The sequence below is a fragment of the Lynx rufus genome, unplaced genomic scaffold, assembly GCF_022079265.1.
Source record: "Lynx rufus isolate CCGP_SWC_20201006 ecotype Redwood Valley unplaced genomic scaffold, mLynRuf1.p SCAF_12, whole genome shotgun sequence".
NCBI lineage: Eukaryota > Metazoa > Chordata > Mammalia > Carnivora > Felidae > Lynx > Lynx rufus.
This window is the reverse complement of record NW_025814826.1, coordinates 68,321,264-68,340,780: the sequence shown is the minus strand read 5'-3', so window position 1 is coordinate 68,340,780 and position 19,517 is coordinate 68,321,264. Positions and strand designations below refer to the sequence as shown.

Sequence of the window (19,517 nt, the reverse complement as noted above, 5' to 3'; positions counted from 1 at the left end):
GGGGGAGGGGGAGAGGGGGAGAGAGAGTCCCAAACAGGCTCTGTGCTACTTTGCACTGATCTCCTGACTGGAATCGTGACCTGAGCCCAAACCAAGAGTCAGAGGCTTAAGTGGCTGAGCCACCTAGACGACCCTCTCATGTTGGTATTTTTACAAATATATCTATTTTTACTTATTTTCTCAAGCTCTATGCCCAATGTGGGACTTGAACTCCTGAGTTCAAGAGTCACACACTCTACCAACTGAGCCAGCCAGGTGCCCCTCTCATGTTGGTATTTTAAAAAGAACTTAATGGCTTTATAACTTAAAGCATGAAACACCTGTAGCAGCAGACCGCCCTAGGCCTCCTGGTCCTTGTCTTAGCTGGCATGGGTCCTTTTATACAAAGGTCCTGGGGCTTCTTGCCCTACTCTGCGAGGAAAGGGCCACCCTCTTGGCAGCCCCAGAACAAGAGCGCCCGCACAGTTCAGGGCCTGGGGCGGGCGGGTTGCAGACAAATTCTAACCAGAAAGCCATGGAGAAGAAACTTCTGAAGTCGGAGGCTGAAAACATTCACAGGAAACAAACTGCTGCTTGACGGCCCAAAAGAAGGATGTAAAAGCTAGACTGGCCCTTCGCAAAGGCACACCCCACAGCCAGTGCACACCTGGGCCCTACGAGTTGTCTGGCCAGTGTCCTGGGAGCTTTCGACAGCTCAGAAGGAAGCCAAGGCCCTCTGAGCCCTCTGAGACTTCACATACAAGGTATGTCTCCTGACAATTTTCAGGTAGAAGGGTCCAAAGGGTTGCTGTCCCTCTATTGCTTCTTGAATAAAGCACATGGGACTCCATCAATTCCTCTCCCTTCCAACCCAAGGGTAACCAAGGCACCAACAGATTCTGGTCTCACCTCCGGCAAACAACTGCAGGCTCCCCTCTCTTACACTTACACACACACACACACACCCCTGTGGTCACCTAGACCCTCCCACTCCCTCCATGCCTGGCCACTTGCTGGCCCACAAGTTCCCACTGCCATCTTGACCTCAGTAATTTACTGACAAACACTGGCTGAGTGCCTGAGCAGGGACATGCCCGCATGGGATAAGCCCCTCTCCAGGCAGACAGCCCCCGCCCCCCCCCAAGTGCTGACCATGCCAGACTCCGGCGTGGCCCTGGCTCCTGCCTTGCACATGCAGCTGGCCACTGGGAGATTCACAAGACACAAGCAGGACCCCCCCCCCCGTGCACCCTTGCAGCCCCCAAAGATGAAGGTGGCACCCAGTTTTCTGGCCACGACCTCTGGACTTTATTTCTAGGGGGAGAACAGTTGGCTGGAAAGCGGCTTCCTGACTCCAGGCTGGAGGGAAGAAGAGACTGGGGCCACCAGCCTGGTCAACTGTAGCTGTCGGGGTTCGTGTCATCTGGCAGAAAGTAGCGCTGTAAAGCAGGCTGCAGGAGCAGTGGGGGCAGCGGACGGGCAGGCCTGGGCCAGGCCGGGGGGAAGGGACGAATGTCCACCCTCGGCAGGGGCAGTTTCAGCATGCGGATGGAGCCATGGAGGGCACTGCCCACCCGGAGCCGGGACGGCATCCGGCCTGTGGGCCAGCAGGACAGTGAGGTCTCAGGCTGAGGTGGAAGTCAAGGTCTGGTTCTCCCCCTGTCCCTACTCACCTCTCAGTCTCATCGGAGACCTCTGGACCTTGGCCTCCTGAAGCCGGAGGATAGGATAGTGCCTGGAGGGGTAAGGAAGTGGGTCTGGCCCCGTCAGCCCCTCAGCTGCCCCACACAGGCCCTGTCCCGGCCTGGTGGCCCCCTCACCAGCGATCCCAGGGCTGCGGTAGCACTGTGTTGGGCACAGGTGGGCGCAAGCTCAGGCATGGGCTCTCGGGCTCCTCCTGCAGGCGACTCTGCTGCCGGGCCCGCTGCTGCTCACAGAAGAAGTTGAGCGCATCGATCGGCCTCAGGTCCAGCATCTGCGACTGTGACCAGTCCGTCTGCTCCAGTGGCAGTGGCTTATCCGGCAGCGCAGTGGGTACTGAGGGGTGCAGATGGACCTCGGACGAGGGGCAGAAGTGTCGCAGTGTCTCTGACAGCGTGCGTCTGGTCCGCCGGAAGCACATTGGTGGAAGCATTCGCTGGGCCTGGGACCCAAGGGTGGCCAAGTCCAGCTCCCCAGGTGAGACCACCAGTGAGGGGGCCCAGGAATGGGCTGAGGGTGTCACCGAGACATGAAAAGGTGACCCAGAAAGCACGGAAATCTGAGACGGGGCCTCCTTGGGAGGAGGGTAAAGTGCCGAGGTCCTGGAGACCTTGGGCAGCACCTCTGACAGCTCGGCTACTACAGAAGGCTGCAAGGATTCCATCTGTGGGGGAAACAGCCAGTTGAAGATGCCGCCACGCCCAAGGCAGAGGCTCTCCCTCCCCCAGCAGGGAGGCCTGAGTGGCGCTGCCCCTGGCCCCAAGCTTCCGACCTGGCTGCAGACTGCCTCCTGGGGAGGAGCAGGAAGATCCCCAGAGACGCGGGGTTGGGGGACAACAGGAGAGGACCGATGAGCACAGGTACAGAGCAAGCCGAAGAGCCGGCCAGCCGTACCTGGATCCCCCCCACCCCGACTTGGGAAAAGCCTAGGGAGAAAACAAGAGGCTCCACTGGCAAGTGGCCGCCCTCCCCCCCCCCCCCCATCCACCGGGACCTGTAGCCGCTCCGTCATTTCCTCCAGCTTCTGGCAGCAGCGTTGGCGCAGTGCAGCCTTGCAGTTGGCGTCCGGGCCCTGGACCCAGGTCGTCATCTCCTTGAACAGGAAGCCCTGCGGATCCTGAAGGCCTAGCCCTTCCAGCAGCTTCTTGAGCCAGGGCCTGGGACAGTGGTGAGCAGCTAGCTTATCCAGAAGCCTTCCTCAGCTGGTGGTGAGGATGAGTAAGGAGCAAAACTCACCGGCAGGAGGCTGGCGAGTAGAGGAAGTAGGACATGAGCTCCAGCACCACCTCGTGGGACTCCAGGGAGCAGGCCAGAAGGAGCTGCAACGCCAGCATCACGAACCGCTTCTGCGTCAGGTCCTGAGCGCAGAGGGGCGAAGCAGCCGGGTAGGTGCTGGAGGCCCGGGGCGGGCCGGTGGGCGGGGCTGGGGGCGGGGCCAGGGGTGCACCTCGAGGCTGGGGGGCTGGTCCAGGTTGAGCGAGCGCTCCAGGACGCCCCGCAGCCGGTTACAGAGGTCTCTGCTCACGTCAGGCAGCAGCCGCAGCAGCGCTCCCAGGATGTGCACGCGGTCTGCCCAGGAGGCCTCGTCCAGCAGGTCCATGAGCAGCGAGGCCAGGCCCTCCGCCGTGCCCACTTCGGGATACACCTGTGATACCCAGCGCCGAGGCCCTGTTCCTTGCACTGCCCACCTCCCCGCCAGCCTGTGCTTCCCAGGTGCCCGAGACCCCCGAACCTTCAGGTTGAAGATGGGGAACAGCTTTTTGAACCAGTTCTGGCAGACGAAAAACTGCAGAAACCTGGGCAGATGGCCGTAGCGCTCTTCCCAGAGCGAGCGCCTGAAGGGGTACGAGGGGCCCCGCGAGGCCTGGGTCCCGGCGGAGGCGTCACGAGAGTGCAAGGGCTTCGGGGTCCAATCCTCGGGGCTCTGCGGGGCAGCGGCAGCAGCTGCAGGCCCCCCTCTCCGCTCCTGACCTTGGCAGCCCCGGGGCCTAGTGGGTGCCTACCTTGGCCTCCTCCAACTCGGAGAGGTGCCCGCGTGGGCTCAGGGAGTCGGAGGCCCAGTCCAGATACAGCTCGTCGTCCTCCTCCTCCTCCACCTCCTCTTCCCCCAACCACCGGATCAGCTTCTGCTGCCACTTGGCGTGCCACTGCCTCCCGCGTCGTCGTGGCAGCCACATGTCCTGGCTCCCACCTGGCTGCAGAGGGGAGAGCACGGGTGGCCGCTGGCATGCGGCAGGAACTCGGGCCCCCTTCCACAGAGCCCAGGAGCGAGCCCCCCGGTCCTGCCTTGCCTGGTGTCTGCCGTGGCTGGTGAGCGGGGCGGGGGCTCCGAGGCCGCTGACCTCCCTGTGCGGCCACATCTGCTGCAGCACCACGGAGTTGGGCACGCTGCCGGGGAAGTGGACGGGCCTGCGCGAGGGCTGCAGGTGGACACGGCGGGGTGGCCTGAGAACCCGAACTCCACCCGCCCTCCCACCCCCCTCGGTGGCCAGTCCAGCTCCGCGGCCGGGTCTCCGGGAGCTGAACCGGGCTCGCGCCCCCGTCCACGTGCACCTGTGTAACACCCCCGGACCGTGCAGACTGGGAACTAAAACTTCATCCTCCTTTTGAAAGAGGAACTGCATGGAGCTGGGCAGAGGCTCAACAGTGGACTGCGGCCCTGAGCTCTCGGGCGCAAGTGGACACTCTAGCTGCTGGGTGGGTAGAACGTGCAACCCTTGATCTTAGGGTTGTGAGTTCAAGCCCCACACTGGGCTTGAAAATAAAATCTTGCGAAAAAAGGACACTCCGTGAAAACTGGTTTCCGGTAACCAGACTAAAGTGCCCAGAAAAGCAGTGACGTGTACAACGTGATTACATCTTCTAGCCACAACTTTTAGAAAGCAACCTGTGTGAGTTCCCTAATGCCTCTGCAATTTGCGAGTGAAGACCCCTGGCTTTTGCTCGTCAACAGGACTCAATCTGGGTTGCTACCAAATCTGTGCTACCCGGATCGTGACTCCCTGTTTTCTCAGTCAACACCCAAAACGCTCAGACAGGCAAAGAGAACCTTTAGAAACCAGGTGGAAGGACAGTCAAGGGAGGCATCAGCTGTGACGACTGAGGAGGAAATCTGGGCAGCCTCTGGGGAGCCATGACACCCCCACACCCTCTCCACGGGACTTGGCCCCCAGCCCTGGAACCGGGATGTCCATAAGAATTGGTGCTAGGAGCCTGGAGAGGTGGGCTGAGGGTTTGGGTAGATGGCACGGCTGCAGGAAGGATCGGCGACACCCCCCCGCCCCGGGCAGATGACAGTGCCAGCGTGTGCAGGGAGTCTGGGATGGAGACGTTGGGAAGCTGGCAGAGTGCAAGGGGCCAGCTCCTGTGGCCTCTGCTCCTGTAAAGGGAGAGGACTCTGGTCTTCCAGACAGTCCGTATGGCACCGGCTCACCCAGCACTTTCACTGGGGAGGAGGTGTGCCGGCACAATGAGCTGGCAGAGGCCTTGGCTGTGCCTAGTGTCTTCTTTGGGAGTCTCTGGCCCTCTGGCCGCTGGCCCCCAGAAAGCAAGGAGTCAGGGCCCACAGACAATAGCACCACAGCTGGGCTGGCCAGGAGGTGGGGGGAGGGCGACAGGCGGCTCGTACGTAGGTCAGACTGGACCAGGAGGTCTGCAGCAGAGGGACGAGGGGGTGCGTGAGAAGGCTGCCACCAGAGAGAGCAAGGGACCCTTACCTCATAGGGCTGAATGGTAGCAGGAAAGAAGCCTCGGAGGTTGGAGAGGAGCTCCTCGGGCCGCCTCTTCATCAGGAGGGGGATCTGGGACAGCAGAGGGGCTCAGAGCCAAGCGTGGGCCCCCAGTGCCCCTGCAGCTCTGCTCCTGGGTGGGCAGCCCCCACCCGCCTGGGCGCCTCACCCTGTGCTGCACGTGGGGGGATGGTAGGCCCGGGACCACAGGCTTCTCCCCTCGGAGCCGCTCCAACTGCAGCTGCAGGTCTAGACTGCGGCCCAGGCTGCCGCTCAGAGAGGAGCGGGCCAGCAGCTGAGGGGAGGGAGGAGGAGTCGCAGGGTGGGGGGCAGGGTCATGGGGGCAGGGTCGAGGTGGGAGGGGCGGGAGGCCTTACCTGGGAGGCCCTGCCGTGCACCCCCCGGTGGGGGTGGGGGGTGGGCAAGGGGACTCGGGGAGGGGGGGCGAAGCGCTGGCCCCCGGTCCCCAGGTCCTGCAAGGGGCGAGCTGCCGGCCCTCTTAGGGCTTCGGTGCAGACCTCAGCCTGCCTAAGATTGAGGGCAGCTGTGGGCGAGGCACACACATCGCAGCTCTCTCTCTCCAGTGTGAGGGTCACAGTACTCCATTGCTGGGACTCTCTTCCAGAACGCATGCCCTGGAAGGGGTGCAAAAGGGATAGGCAGGGGTGAGGGGTGAGGCCCCGGGGTGAAGGGAACGGCTGGAGTCTGGGCTGAGGCTGGGGAGGCTCTATACCCACCAGCAAGCCAGGGCCATAGACGAAACGCAGATAGTTGTCAAAGGCCTCCTGCCGCTGTTGCCAGGAGGGTGGGGGCTGGGCTGCGGGGACCACCAGCCCCAGTCTCAGCATCTGAAGGTCTTCATCCCGGGAAACTAGGGCTTCTAGGTCCTGGGTGGGGGTTAGGGGTCAGCCCATTCCTCCTTCAGTCTTGCCATCTGCTTTCCAGACAGCCACGGGATCCCACGCCTGCCCCAGGGGCTGAAGGAGAGTGGCCTGAGCCCAGGGAAGGTTGCAGGGCTGGGGCTTTGGGACGGTGAGGGGGTTGGGGGTTGGGGGTTGGGGGTTGGGGGTTGGGACCCACCCCACCTCCTCCAACACTGGCTGCTGAGGTGTGGCCGTCTGGTGATGGATGAAAGACAAGTCCGTGCTGCAGACAGGGATGGGCACAGGTGGGACACTAGCTGTCATCACCAGGGGGACTGGGCAGAGGCTGGGACCAGCACCTGGGGGTGGGCATGGCCAGGCCTCTGTCAGAACACAGCCCAACAGCCAGGAGTGGGGATGCCAGGGCTGGGACAGGTTGGGGTGGTCTAAGTGGCCTGGGAGCTCTGGGTCCCCGAGCTGGGTGCAGGCAGCCAGGCCCTGACTCGGGGGAGCTAGGCAGGGGCCTCTAGAACAGTTCAGCTGGGCCAGCAGACCTAAGACTGGCCACCCCACGTAGGCTGGCGAGCCTCTGCAGCTGGGCTGAGGTCAGCGACTCCTGGGTGGTCAGTGGCAGGGGAGGGTCATCCACCACATCAGGGACCTTCCGGCATAGCTTCTGAACAGGAGAAAGAAACCTACAGCTCTGGCCTGGGGGGGCCTGTCTGCCCACAGCAGCCTCACTCTGCCCAGGAATCCTGTGCCCACTGCATACCTTAACCAAGTAAGATGTGGGCAGGTAGAGCCTATGGGACACCAGGCAGAGTCGGGAGCCCAGAGCCAGCACCAGGTCCCCACTGTCGCTGCAGAAGGTCAGGGCCTGAGGGGCGCCATTCAGCCGCAGGAGCCTGGAGGGAGTGGCCAGGGCGAGAATCCAGCCCTGCTCCAGAGGAGGAAACTGAGACACGACACTAGCAGGGGCAAGCCCCCTTTCCCCTGTCCAGCCTCTGGGCTCTGCTGGGGGCAGAGGTAGGGGAGCCCTGCTGGCTGCCGACAGGCTCCCAACACCCCCCCCCCCACTTCCCAGCCCCAACCCACCTCAGCAGGCGATTCTCGGCTGTCCAGATGCGGATGGTGCAGTCCAGGCTGGAACAGGCATACAGCTTGAGTGTGGGACAGCAACACAGGCCTGAGGGACCAGGGCTCAGCGTGAGGGACCAGGGCCAGAGGATGGCCTGGGCTTTATTTTTGGCCTGCCCCTCACCAGTGATGTGGTCCGTGGGGTCATCCTGGGGCCGGTGATCGTAGCGGAGGCTGTTGCCCAGGCCAAACTGCACCAGGCCGTAGGTGGCGCTGTCTGGGTCCTCAAAGCCCACAGTCACCCGCTTCCCCAGAGCGCAGAGCACCGTCGCCGGGTGGCAGCAAGAGAAGGTTCGCAGCAGGCAGAGGCTCTCCTCAGCATAGGGGAAGACACGCCACATCTTCACGGTCAAGTCTCCGCCTGCTCAGGTGGGAGGCAGGACTGCGCCTTTGTCTGGGGAGGGAAGGGGTTCCCAGGCCAGCCCCCTGGGGGGAGGAGAGATGCTGACCAGAGGACACAATGCAGTTCCAGGTAGATGCAATGGCGGTGACGGGGCCCGGGCTGTGTGCCTCGGTTTGGAAGACGGGCTTCGACCAGCGCCACTCAAGGACCGACAGGGTGCCATCCGTGTGCCCCACCACGGGCAGGTACCTACGCATGACATTAGCCAGTCGGCGCGGGCACCATCACCTTGCCCCACGTGGGCGGCTCCGGCACCCACCGGTTTTTGTCCTTCCGGGGTCGGGCCAGGTCACTGAGGCACAGCTCGCCCCCATGCTGGCGTACGATCTGCCAGCTGGCGAATGCGCTGCTGGGGTCTGTGAGGTGGCTGTATAGGTGCAGGCAGCAGGGCCTGGGCGCAGGGGCCGGGGGCGGGCACACCCGGTTTAGCACGCGCATGGGGCATCGTGCAGCGTTGGCACACACCAGGTGCCCGGCGCGTGTCAGCAGCCACAGTGCTTCGCGCGGTAGGCAATAAAGCAGCGAGGCTGCGCCGTCCTCCGGTTCGAGCAGCAGCGCGCTCACCGTGCGCCCGGTGGCGACCGACACGAGGTAGACCGAGCCATCGGCGCATGCGCACACAAGGCGCATAGGCAGCGGCGGGCGCGCGGGCGCGGGCAGCGCGGGCGCGGTCTGCAGGTGGAGCACCGGCGCTGACAGCTGCGCCAACGGCGAGTAGAGCTCGCGAAGGAGCCACAGCTCCACGCTGCTCGCGCTCAAAGAGAGCACTGGCCAGCCGGGGCCAGCGGGCGCCAGCAGGCGGTTCACGTGCCCAGATGGCACCCCTCGGCCCCGGCTGCCCAGCGCCACCTCGCCCACCTGTGCTGACGCCTGCAGGTCCCACGTGCGCAGCGTCCCATCCTGCGAGGCTGACAGGACTAGGGCGGTGTTCGGCAGCACGGCCACAGCTGTCACTGGGCCTGTGGGAGGGGCACCAGGGGATCAGGGAAGGGGAGCGGGCGGCCCGGGATGCAGCCGGTGCAGAGAAGCTCGGGGAAGGGCTGACGGAGACTCCCGACCGCCGGAGCTCTTACGCAGGGTGGAGAGAGAACGGGCCTCAGAGCCTAAGTGGTATGGCGCACCTGTGTGGCCCACGAACACCATCCGGACCTGCCAGTCGGCCTCCCACACCTTCACTGTGCTGTCGCCAGAAGCCGTCACCATGGCCTCTACCTCCTTGCAGTAGGCCAGGTCCGAGATGGTGCTGAAGGGGAAGAGAGGCCTCCGCAGACTCAGCACCCCCTGGTGTGTGAGCCCCGGCGCCCCTCCATGACTTGTTTTCCCTCCTGGATTCACCCGTCCTCTCTCGCCCCACCTTCCTCCCAGTCCCTAGGCACCCCTCACGTTTTATGCAGGTCCCGACGCACGTCTACGAGAGCCCAGCTGTCCAGAGCAAAGGTGAGCACAGCCGAGCCACAGGCCGCGAAGCAGCATGGGGCTTGGTGGGAGGGCAAGGGCCCGAGAACCAAACGGGTGACTGCACCTGCAGGGCTTGGTGGCAGCTGCAGAGGTGACCCACACGGCACCAGGCAGCGGCCTCCTGAACGGAACTTCCAGAGCACCAGGCTGCCGCCTTCCTCTGCCACCAGCAACAGCCCCAGGCTGGGCACCGGCAGACAGCAGACGGGCTGGTGGCCCGGCACCCTGCCCACCCCTGGCTTGCTCAGCCACAGCAGGCTGAGGTCAGGCCTTAGTATGGCCAGCCCCTCGGGGCCCCAGCCCACGAAGCGGCCCACAGCACCCAGAGGGCCTGGCACCGCCACCAGCCCCGTGAGCACTGCTGGGGCACACAGCTTCTCGTAAGCCCAGCCGTCTTCTCTGTGCAGGTGCAGGCGGCCCGCACCATCCAGCACCACGAAGCGTCTGCCCGCTGGGTCCTGCGCCACTGATCGCAGCCCAGCTGCCACCGTCAGGTGGCGCAGCGGCTCCAGCCCGTGTGTCAAGCGGCCCACGCACAGCTCGGCTCTCTTTTCCTGCGGGCAGGGGCGAGCAGGCCTGCATTCAGCTGGGGGAGGGGGGGTGCTGGAGGAGAGGTAGTGCCCCTGCCTAGGGGAGCCAAGGGGATCCGGGCTGGGGGCATCCTAGGGACAGCGAGGGGAAGAAATGGGCCAGAAAAGAGGCCTCGAGGCAGGTGCCACAGGCAAGCCCCACCTTTTCCACGAAGTCTCGGAGGCCCGTACGCAGGAGTAGCCATAGCTGGCGGGCACGGGCGCGCGGGGTCATGTTCTGCCACCGCAAGCTGCTGGTAAAAAGCCCTGGGACCGGCTCCGAAAACGACTCTGCGGGTCAGCAGTGGAAACACTGTCGGTGTGTGGTCTTGGGCCCCAAACTCTGGAGGCTGTAGGCAGCCAGGGGCCCTCCCGAGTGCCTCGCCAGGTTAGGGGACTCCCCACGGAGTGTTGTGTCGCGGCAGACAGAACCGGTGCCTGAGCGAGGCCTGTCACGTGGGGATCTGGGCCGGCGAGGCCAGGCCACCTCACCATTCTTCTCCTTGAGCAGCCCTGGATCCGGGACGTCATAGCTGTCGGCATCACACAAGTCGAGATCCAGGATCAGGCTGTCGCCTTCTACTGAAAAGGGGTTGCTGACATCTGACACTCCGGTCTCCATTTTGGCCTCTGCAGGTCCGGCCCGCTCAACAGCCCCTAGGACCGTTGCTAGGATACCGGAGGCAGTAGCCCCGCCCTTGACGCAGACCCCGCCCCACACGCAGCACGGAGTCTAGGTCCCCACTAAATCACAGAAATTTTTTATTGGAAACAAACCAGCTGCAGCAAAGTGACACTCAGTGCACGCTGCCCAACGGGCAGGGTACGGGGGGAGGGTGGTACAGGTGGGCGTCGGGGGCTGGCCAAGCCCGGCGTGGTGACCGCAGGGGCCTGCTTACTGGGTCTCGGGCCCTTTGGGCTGGAGTGTGCAGGCCCAGGCCTGATCCGGCACGAAATACAAAAATAAACTCTGTAGTCCAGCTGTCCCTGCCGGTGTCAGTTCGTCGGGGCAGGGCAGTGGCTCTTCCCACCAGGCCCTGTGCTGTCCAGCCCGACCACAACATGGGCAGCTGGAGCCCGTGGGAGTGAGCAGCCGTCTGCGGGCGGGAGCCAAAGGGCTAGGTGGGCGTGGCCTTGGGCGGCGCTGCAGCCTTGGCAAGCCCGGGATGACCACCAGCTGGGGAGGCCTCGGGGCACCCTCAGGTGAGGGTTCCAGGCACTGGCTGAAGCTGAACGAAGCCGGGGCCTCTGCTCCTCGTCCTCACATACAGATCACCGGGACCCTGGGCAGAAGACGGCACACAGTGAGCTTCCAGAGCCAGCTCCCAGGAGGTCAGGCAGAGGGGCACCCACTCTGTGCTCTCGACCCCTGGCTACAGAGAGCCAGGCCACAGCCACCGTCACACACCTGTCCTCCTCCATGGCGCTGGTCTCCTCGGGTCCGCCCTCGCTGCCTCCACTTCCGCTCTCTTCTTCCTCCTCCTCCTCTTCCTCCTCCTCCTCGCCCAGCTCCATGTCTAGCTCGTTGCCGGCCTCCGAGGGAGTATACGTGGATCCGCTGGGGGAGGTGTGGGAACGGGTCTTAGGACTGCCTGTCCCTGACCCGTTGCTGACCCCAGGGAGGACAAAGTCAGCAGCGGGGTGGGTACAGCTGGGGAAGTGGCAGGTGACAAAGCAGGGGCTAAGGGAAAGGAGGCGGCCAGGCGCCCACCTGATGGACCGGCAGCTGAAGAACACGACCCGCTTCAGCCGCTTGTTGTAGAAGAAGTAGTTGAAGGACCAGAGGCTGCCATCCTCCCCAAAGGGGTCTGAGTCCAAATCCGGGTTGTAACTGCAGAGCGTGGGACGAGAAGTGGCATGAAGGCCCAAGTGCCACGTACACCCACGGCCCTCCTGCAGGAATGGCGGCCCACCTGTAGATGTCACACTCGGACAGGCAGATCTCCTCATCTACCGCGTTCCAGAGCTGCGGCTTCAGGGCCTTGAAGTCCTCCCGGACGGCCGAAAACAGGCTGCAGTTGACTGCGTTCACCACCTAGGATGGTCACGGTTGGGACTGGCTAGGACGCAGAACGGGAGGCATGAACTGGGCAGAACCCAGGGGCCACTATAAGTCGGAAGGACAGTCGAGACAGCTGTGGGGCTGCGGGTCCCTCCCCCCACCTGACCCTCACCCAGCTGAGGCTGGGTTCCCTGCTGAACTCATGGCTTCGGGCTGTGCTGAAGTCATAGTCAGGCCGGAAGGACTCGTTGAGCGTGGCAATCAGGTAGAAGAGCGTCTTGCGGCTGCACTTGTCGCTCAGCGGGCCCTCATCCTCACCACCTTGGCTCTTGCTCAGTCTGCAGAGAGAGAAGCATCAGCCCAGCACTGCCCTGAACCCCACAGCCCACAGCAGGCACGCTCTGCGGCAGCTTACCTGCTGGGGCTGAGGCCCGACGTCTGGGGTGGAGACAGCGCCTCCAGCACGTGGGGCTGGCCCTCCTGGCAGAACTGCTTAAACATGTGCTTGTCGTCTCCCGCCATCTTACACGAGTAGCTCTCAATCCTGCAAGGGGCACGTGGGACCACGGAGCATGCCACCCATCAGGCTCCACTCAAGGGTCTCTGAGACACCAGCCTACACAACCCCCCACCTCACCTGCCAATGATGTGGGCGTCTCCAGTCTCCACTGTCAGCTGCGAGTTGATGGCTTCGAAGCTCGAGTTCTCCAACAGCTTCATGTCCTTGGGGAGGGGGTCCTGCGCTCAGAGGGGCTAGTGCTGCCTGAGGGTGGGAGACCGGTCCATGAGTATCTGGCCCCTGGGGCTCAGCCTCTGGCCTCCCAACCGGGTAGGTGGAGCCGCTGTAAACAAGCCGGGTCCCTCCTGTGGCTTACTCCTAAGCCCTCCGCGTTGGTAGGAGAGGCGGATTAGATCCTGTTACCTGAGAGTGGTGAGCTGAGGCTCTGGCTCGGCCAACACTCTCCCCGTCCCCATACCTGGGGGCGCACCAAAGATCTTGCTCATCCTGGGGCCTCTGGTTTATCTCCCTGGACACTGCCCACCGCGACAGAAGAGCCTCCTCCACCGTTAGGGGTGAGGGTCACTGTGAGCCCCCAAAAGTGCGGGACTCCTGCAGTACCCCTCCGGCCAAGCTCCTCAGCTAGGCTAATAACCCGCACCGGGTTAGGATCCAGGACACCTGGGGCTGGGGCCCTGCGGTCACCTGGGCGCAGCGCTCTTCCCTGTTCTACAGGCTCTCTATCCAGGTAAAGAGGAGAGCCATAGGCTTCCTCCGTTCTTCCCCGCGCCTAATTTCTTCGTAAATTAGTGACGCCACGGAACAGAGGCAGGCACCAAGACCCCCGAAGGGGCCGGTCGGCCGGCCGCTAGCGCTCCAGCGTCAGCCTGGCCGCACCCGCCTCTCCGCCGGGCTAAAGGGAAACCCCAGCCTAGTCGCGGAGAACTACAAATCCCAGGAGGCAGTGCGCCCCGGGACTCGCGCACGCGCGCACGCTCGCGGGCGCGAAGACCGCTGGGGGCTGGAGTTCTGAAGGCCCCGACACGGCGCCGGTCACAGAGCGGACACCTACCTGCTTGCGCAGCGCTCAGTGTGGCCGGGCCGGGTCTGGCCGGTTGACTTCGGCGCGGGTAAGGAGGCGGTGTGGGCTCCGGGCAGCTCGGGCTCCTCAGGACCGGAGGGCGGCGCCGCGGCCTCCGTTCGGGCCGCACTGTATCCGGGGGAAGAAGCTCCGCGACGACGTCCCGTTACTCCCGGCCCTGCCGGCCCTGCCGGGCTGCCACCGCGACATAGCCTCGCCCCTGGAAGGCGACCGACTATCGCGACCGACCTGCCCGCCGACCGCCACAGAAGGCCCGAGAGAGCAAAGGACCGAGCGAGCGACCTCTGCCTCTCCGGGCCGGACAACAACAAGCGTCCGCAAGGTCCGGCCCCCCGCCCCTGAATGGCCTGGTCCAGCCGCCGGGATCGAGAGCTCGGCTAGCCATTGGGGGCGTCTCCCGCCGTTCACTCCTACCGTCCACGTCTACTGGCTGCCCTGCCTGTCCGTCACTCTTCGAGGCCGTGCGAGCCCACCTCCCTTCCTGGCGCTCATTGGCTGCGCCTCCTCGCTCATCCCGCCCCTGGTGTCAGCCCGCCTTCCCAGGAGTGGCTGGCGGACCAACGCGGGGCCCGCCCGCCGGGCAACCTGCGGCTCGGAAGGAGCCTGGGAATAGCGTCTAGCCCCGGACCGGCGCGGGGGGTAGACGCGGACCGTTCGGCTGCAGCCCCCGCCCGCCGAGCCTCTAGGTCGTGTCCATCCTGGGTAAGACAGGAGGGTCAGAGCCGGGCCCCGACGCTCTGGCCACGGCCGGAACCCCAGGCTCGCGGCCCCAGTTTCCGGTCGGCGGAGGCGCTCAGGGGCCCGAGCCCACGGAAGCGGGCTTGGGGGTCGGGGCCGGGGCCGGACAGGAGATGGCGCCGCCTGCGGGTGGCGCGGCGGCGGCCTCGGACCCGGACTCGGACTCGGCCGCGGTGCTCCTGGCTGTGCACGCCGCGGTGAGGCCGCTGGGCGCGGGGCCGGACGCCGAGGCACAGCTGCGCAGGCTGCAGCTGAGCGCGGATCCCGAGCGGCCCGGGCGTTTCCGGCTGGAGCTGCTGGGCTCGGGACCCGGCGCGGTGAGTGGGGGCGGCGGGGGCGCGGGGCCCTGGGCCAGTCCCCTCCGCTAGACAGCTTTGTGCCCTTGAGCAGTTCTCTTTCCCTTGTTGCCGTTTCCTCGCCTGTAAAGTGGGGGTAAATGCTCCGCTACCTATCTTTATAGGAGTTCTGTGAGGGCTTCCTAAGGTGATAGGAGTAAGGGTCTTAGGACGGGGCACGTGGCCTGTAAATGTTACGTGGTGCTCCTTTGGTCATCATGCAGGGTGTGCTGGCGGGAGGCACTGAGCCCGCACTCTCCCCTTCCTCAGGTCAGTTTGGAGTGGCCCTTGGAGTCAGTTTCCTACACGGTCCGAGGTCCCAGCCAGCATGAGCTGCAGCCCCCGCCAGGAGGGCCTGGGACCCTCAGCCTGCACTTCCTCAACCCTCAGGAAGCTCAGCGGTGGGCAGCTCTAGTCCGAGGTGCCACCATGGAGGGACAGAATGGTTAGTGCTCTGGAGCGAAGACTCCTTTTGGCTGGCCGGGCACTGCGAGTGCTGGGAGAGAACGAAAGTAGCCCAAGCCCCCCAGGCCTGGATGGGGGAAGGAGTGGGGAAAGCTGGGCCCACCGTACCCCCTTTTGGGTCCTGGGAAGGCTCCCAGGAGGGAGAAGGTGGAGAAAAGGAGAACAGGCTGGAAAGCTTGAAAAGCTGGAGCCTGGAGTAGCAGACAGATGTGGAGGCCCAGCAGGCAGGCCCTCAGGGTCTGAGTGAGGAGTGCATCAGGAGCATGGAAATGTACTCAGTGGAGAGTGACAGGTTCAGATTCGAGCTACTGAAGACTGGTTGAGGGGCGCCTGTCGGTTAAGTGTCTGACTTCGGCTCAGGTCTGATCTCAACGTCCGTGGGTTCCAGCCCTGCATTGGGCTCTGTGCTGACCGCTCGGAGCCTGGAGCCTGCTTTGGATTTTGTGTCTGTCTGTCTGTCTCTCTCTCTCTCTCTCCCTCCCTCCCCCCCCCTCCCCCCCCGTCCCGCGTGCGTGCGCACTTTCTCTTTCTCACTCTCAAAAACATTAAAAAAAAAAAAAAGTAAAAGACTGGTTGAGACCTCCCTTTGTGTGGGGGTGGTGTAGCAGATAGGGCTGGAGAGAAGGGTGTTTTCAGAGATGCTTAGGAGATGGAATTGGCTGGATTTCATGGCTTTTAAATGGAAGAATTCATGGTTGAGAAAGAAAGCTGGAGAAACAAGGTACTATGGAACTCCCAGACAGAGGCCCTACGTGGAAGGGAATGGAGGTGGCTAGGTTCTTACACATCTGTGGGGAGAAGAACCAGGTGGATCTGGGCTGGGGTGGGGCCCTGGAGAGGTAAAGATTGGCAGTAGCAAAGTTCAACCCAGGTCACCAGGAGAGAGAAGCAAGAGAGGGTCTGACGGGTAGATAATGCAGCAAGGAAAGGAAAGGAAAGGAAAGGAAAGGAAAGGAAAGGAAAGGAAAGGAAAGGGCCCGCAGACGTGTCAGAAGATCTGCCAGAGGGAAAAGAAGAGCCTTACCATGAGACGTAAGAGAGGCCCAGACAACACAGCACTTGCAGAAGGAGAAAGACGTCCTTCGTTCGTTCGTTCATCAGATGTGTATCCTGGCACCCGCTCTGTGCTGAGCATGTTAGGCTTTGGAGACTTAGCGTGAATGAGACTTGGACTTCCTGCCCTCTTGGGACTTGAATTTCCAGAGAGGAGAACGTATAACATTGGTAAGCATAGACTTGTGGTGCACACAGCATAGCGTACAGGCTTCTGGAATCGCTACGTATACCTGGTACTAGTGTAACCTTGTGCGTCAAAACATTTAAGTTGGAAAACAAGTAAAATTCTGCCAGATGGTGGAAGAAGAGAGGAGTTTGCAATTTACACACATCTTTTTTTTTTTTTTTAAAGTTTATTTATTTGAGAGAGAGAAAGACAGAATCCCAAGCAGGCTCCACACTGTTAGCACAGAGCCCAACACAGGGATCAAACTCGCGAACCTGTGAGATTGTGTCCTGAGCCGAAATCGAGAGTCAGATGCTTAACCAACAGAGCCACCCAGGTGCCCCGGGAGGGGTTTGCAATTTAAAATTGGGTGGCAGAGGGGCGCCTGGGTGGCGCAGTCGGTTAAGCGTCCGACTTCAGCCAGGTCACGATCTCGCGGTCCGTGAGTTCGAGCCCCGCGTCAGGCTCTGGGCTGATGGCTCAGAGCCTGGAGCCTGCTTCCGATTCTGTGTCTCCCTCTCTCTCTGCCCCTCGCCCGTTCATGCTCTGTCTCTCTCTGTCCCAAAAATAAATAAACGTTGAAAAAAAAAAAAATTTAAAAAAAAAATAAAATTGGGTGGCAGGGAAAGTCTCATTAAGGTGATGGTTGAATGAAACTCGAAGGTCCTCGTGTGATCACACCCACGTGGCCAGGAAGCAGCAGGCACCAAAGTCCCGAGGCAAGTGTGTGTGTTGTGTGTGTATGTGTGTGTGATCTTTGGGACTAGGTCAAGGCTGGGCCAGGCCTGGTCCTGGGTGCTCAGGGGTCCTGTTCATCACAGTGGGCAGATAGCTCAGAACACTGAGGGCCTGAGGTCGTCACAGGAGCTGCAGGACAGGTAGGCTGGGCCTCAGGAGGAAGGTAAGGGGAGACACAGGTGTCCTGCCAGGCAGTGGCCCAGGGGGTTTTCTGGGGATGGGAGCAGCCCGAGGTGTTCTGTGCTGGTGGTAGAGCCAGTTGAGAGGAGGGGTGTCCCTGAGGGCACCAAGAGACTACCTGATTGCAGGCCTCCTGGTGAGCAAGGGGCAGGCTTCTGAGGACCTGTTTTGGTTCCGCAGTGAGGCCAAGGGAGCATCCCTGGCTGGCTTAGAGGGCATGTAGAGGCCAAGGGAAGTGGCCTGGCTTCTTTGGAGGAGGGGCATAGGTGAGGCTAGACAGTAGAAGCATGCAGAAGCATTCCAGAGCAAGGAAAAGCCAAGTGCAGCTTCAGCTCTGAGAGGAGTTGGTAGGAACCTTTTAGGGGTTTTTGAGGGCCAGGGTTGGGTGGGGGGAGGCCTGGCTTAATGTGTGGCCAAACGCCAGGGAATGGGGTGTGAGCTAGGAGGTGGCAAAAGTCCCGGAAACCTGGTCAGCAGAGGCCTGGGTGAGTAACTCGGCTTGGGGGCCGAGTCACAGGAGACCCCAGCCCAGCCCTCATCTTCCCTCCTAGGCAGCCTGCCCCAAGCCCTGGGCCTAGAAATGTGCCCTGTTTCCCCGCCCAGTCCCCCTGGAGTGCCCACACTCCGGGCCCCACAACCCAAGGTGGATCTTTGCTGGAGCCCTGGAGACTTGACGGAGAAAGGTAAAGGCAGGTGGCTGGAGGGGGTTGGAAGCAGCAGTCTGTGCTCAGCCCTGATGGCTTTTTGTCTCTCCCTGCAGAGGAGCTGGTGGGGCGCCTGGCCCAAGCCATCGAGGGTGGGGACGAGAAGGGGGCAGCCCAAGCAGCGGCCACCCTGGCCCGACATCATGTGGCTCTGAGTGTCCAGCTCCAGGAGGCCTGCTTCCCTCCTGGCCCCATCAGGTGAGGTCTTCTTTACCCTGCCATCCTAGCCCTCCCGGGTCCCCGTCCTCCCTCCTGACCTATACTCTGGCCCAGGCTACAGGTGACAGTTGAGGACGCCGCGTCCTCTGCCCACGTCTCACTGCACGTTCACCCCCGCTGCACCATTGCGACCCTCCAGGAGCAGGTAAGCATGGGGTCGGGGGGAGCCCTGTGCGGGGCAAGGGGCCTTCGAGTGACGCTGCCTTGATGCTCCGGCCCCAGGTGTTCTCGGAGTTTGGCTTCCCACCAGCTGTGCAGCGCTGGGTCATTGGGCGGCGCCTGTGTGTGCCCGAGTGCAGCCTTGCTTCCTACGGGGTCCAGCGGGATGGGGACCCCGCTTTCCTCTACCTGCTCTCAGCCCCGCGAGAAGCCCCAGGTCAGTCCTTGGTGTGGATGGGATGAGGAGGGGAGGCGCAGCCCGACACGCCCCCGAGCCCCACCTCCTCTTCCACAGGACGCAGCCCTCAGTGTCCCCAGAAGATGGATGGGGAACTAAGTCGCCTGTTTCCTCAGTCACTGGGGCAGCCCAGAGCTCCTCTGCCAGCCACCTCCAGCCTCCCCAGCCCCCTTCAGGTAGGTGAGGGACTGGGCACCCTGGGCCTGGGATTCTCTGGGCATCAGAAGGAAAGGGTAAGCAGCAACGATTTCCCCACCTCCACAGCCTGGCTGGTCCTGCCCTTCCTGCACGTTCATCAATGCTCCCAGCCGACCCGGCTGTGAGATGTGCAGCACCCAGAAGCCCTGCACTTGGGACCCCCTTCCTGCAGTTTCCACCCCGCTGGCAAAGGTACCAGAGGCTGAGGAAGGGAGGGGGATGGGCAGGGGGATAGGACAAGCAGAATGACTTCTCTTTCCCTCACCCCCAGGTCACAAGGAGAGAGGATGGCCCTGTCCCTCCAGGCTCAAGGTCCCTGGACCCCCTCCTAAAACTCTCAGGAGACCTTTGCTGACTGCTTAGCCCTAGGGGTCAAGCCAGGGTTGTGGAGGGGCCACAATCTGGAGTCATTAAAGGCACTTCTGAGCCAGTTGAGTACCCCTTCCCTGTGCCTTTGTGCGGATCGATCTGCTGGGAGGACAGAGTGTGGGCATCGCCCCCTTGGGACTCAACTTGGCGGAGGCAGGGCCTGGTCGTCAGCTGGTGGGACATCCCAACCAGGCCCAGGTGACTATGCTTAGCCTCCAGATCCCAGAGATCCTGGAAACACATGGGGCTGGGATCTCTTCCCAGAACCCAAGGGCACACAGAGCCCCCTCCCTAACACCTGGCCATGCCTCCTGTTGTCCACCCGGAAACCCTCAGGCACACCCTCTCCTTGCTTCCACCTGGCTCTTGCCCTTCCCAGTGGCCACCAGTCTTAGGCTATTCCAGCCAGGATGTCCCTCACGTTCCCTCCTGGGGACAAGAAAAGCTCAGAAGCTAGGACCCGAGTGCTGCCACCGCCACCCTCCCCTTGCCCTCACAGCCTACTCCTACC

The 19,517-nt window shown here is 62.8% G+C and overlaps 3 protein-coding genes across 5 annotated transcripts; 1 reads left to right on the top strand and 2 right to left on the bottom strand.

Annotated features, from left to right (window-relative positions):
- Window positions 1–1,263: 1,263 nt before the first annotated feature.
- WDR97 (WD repeat domain 97) lies at window positions 1,264–10,545 on the bottom strand. The gene is made up of 23 exons (XM_047074323.1): window positions 10,331–10,545; window positions 10,002–10,129; window positions 9,195–9,823; window positions 8,933–9,054; window positions 8,071–8,770; window positions 7,858–8,000; window positions 7,533–7,769; window positions 7,367–7,457; window positions 7,044–7,176; window positions 6,826–6,947; window positions 6,494–6,554; window positions 6,146–6,295; window positions 5,786–6,043; window positions 5,578–5,703; window positions 5,397–5,480; window positions 3,972–4,100; window positions 3,684–3,875; window positions 3,128–3,604; window positions 2,917–3,038; window positions 2,675–2,837; window positions 1,800–2,344; window positions 1,653–1,714; window positions 1,264–1,576 (listed from the first exon to the last, which is right to left on the bottom strand). The coding sequence occupies exons 1-23, from the start codon at window positions 10,458–10,460 to the stop codon at window positions 1,374–1,376; spliced, it is 5,007 nt and encodes a 1,668-aa protein (XP_046930279.1). The 5' UTR covers window positions 10,461–10,545; the 3' UTR covers window positions 1,264–1,373.
- A 38-nt stretch (window positions 10,546–10,583) lies between these two features.
- On the bottom strand, window positions 10,584–13,502 carry MAF1 (MAF1 homolog, negative regulator of RNA polymerase III). The gene is made up of 8 exons (XM_047074322.1): window positions 13,412–13,502; window positions 12,478–12,603; window positions 12,256–12,384; window positions 12,013–12,178; window positions 11,752–11,873; window positions 11,550–11,669; window positions 11,247–11,396; window positions 10,584–11,121 (listed from the first exon to the last, which is right to left on the bottom strand). Exons 2-8 carry the CDS (start codon window positions 12,558–12,560, stop codon window positions 11,100–11,102), a joined length of 792 nt encoding a protein of 263 aa, XP_046930278.1. The 5' UTR covers window positions 12,561–12,603; window positions 13,412–13,502; the 3' UTR covers window positions 10,584–11,099.
- A 547-nt stretch (window positions 13,503–14,049) lies between these two features.
- SHARPIN (SHANK associated RH domain interactor) lies at window positions 14,050–19,067 on the top strand. 3 transcript variants are annotated; one of them, XM_047074318.1, is made up of 9 exons: window positions 14,050–14,496; window positions 14,785–14,959; window positions 17,671–17,802; window positions 17,880–18,021; window positions 18,097–18,187; window positions 18,265–18,418; window positions 18,497–18,615; window positions 18,704–18,829; window positions 18,909–19,067. In XM_047074318.1, exons 1-9 carry the CDS (start codon window positions 14,293–14,295, stop codon window positions 18,990–18,992), a joined length of 1,227 nt encoding a protein of 408 aa, XP_046930274.1. In that variant the 5' UTR covers window positions 14,050–14,292; the 3' UTR covers window positions 18,993–19,067. The 3 variants fall into 3 exon arrangements, with proteins under 3 accessions (XP_046930274.1, XP_046930276.1, XP_046930275.1); XM_047074320.1 differs by lacking the exon at window positions 14,785–14,959 and having other exon boundaries at window positions 17,675–17,802; window positions 18,104–18,187; XM_047074319.1 differs by lacking the exon at window positions 17,671–17,802.
- Window positions 19,068–19,517: the final 450 nt, after the last annotated feature.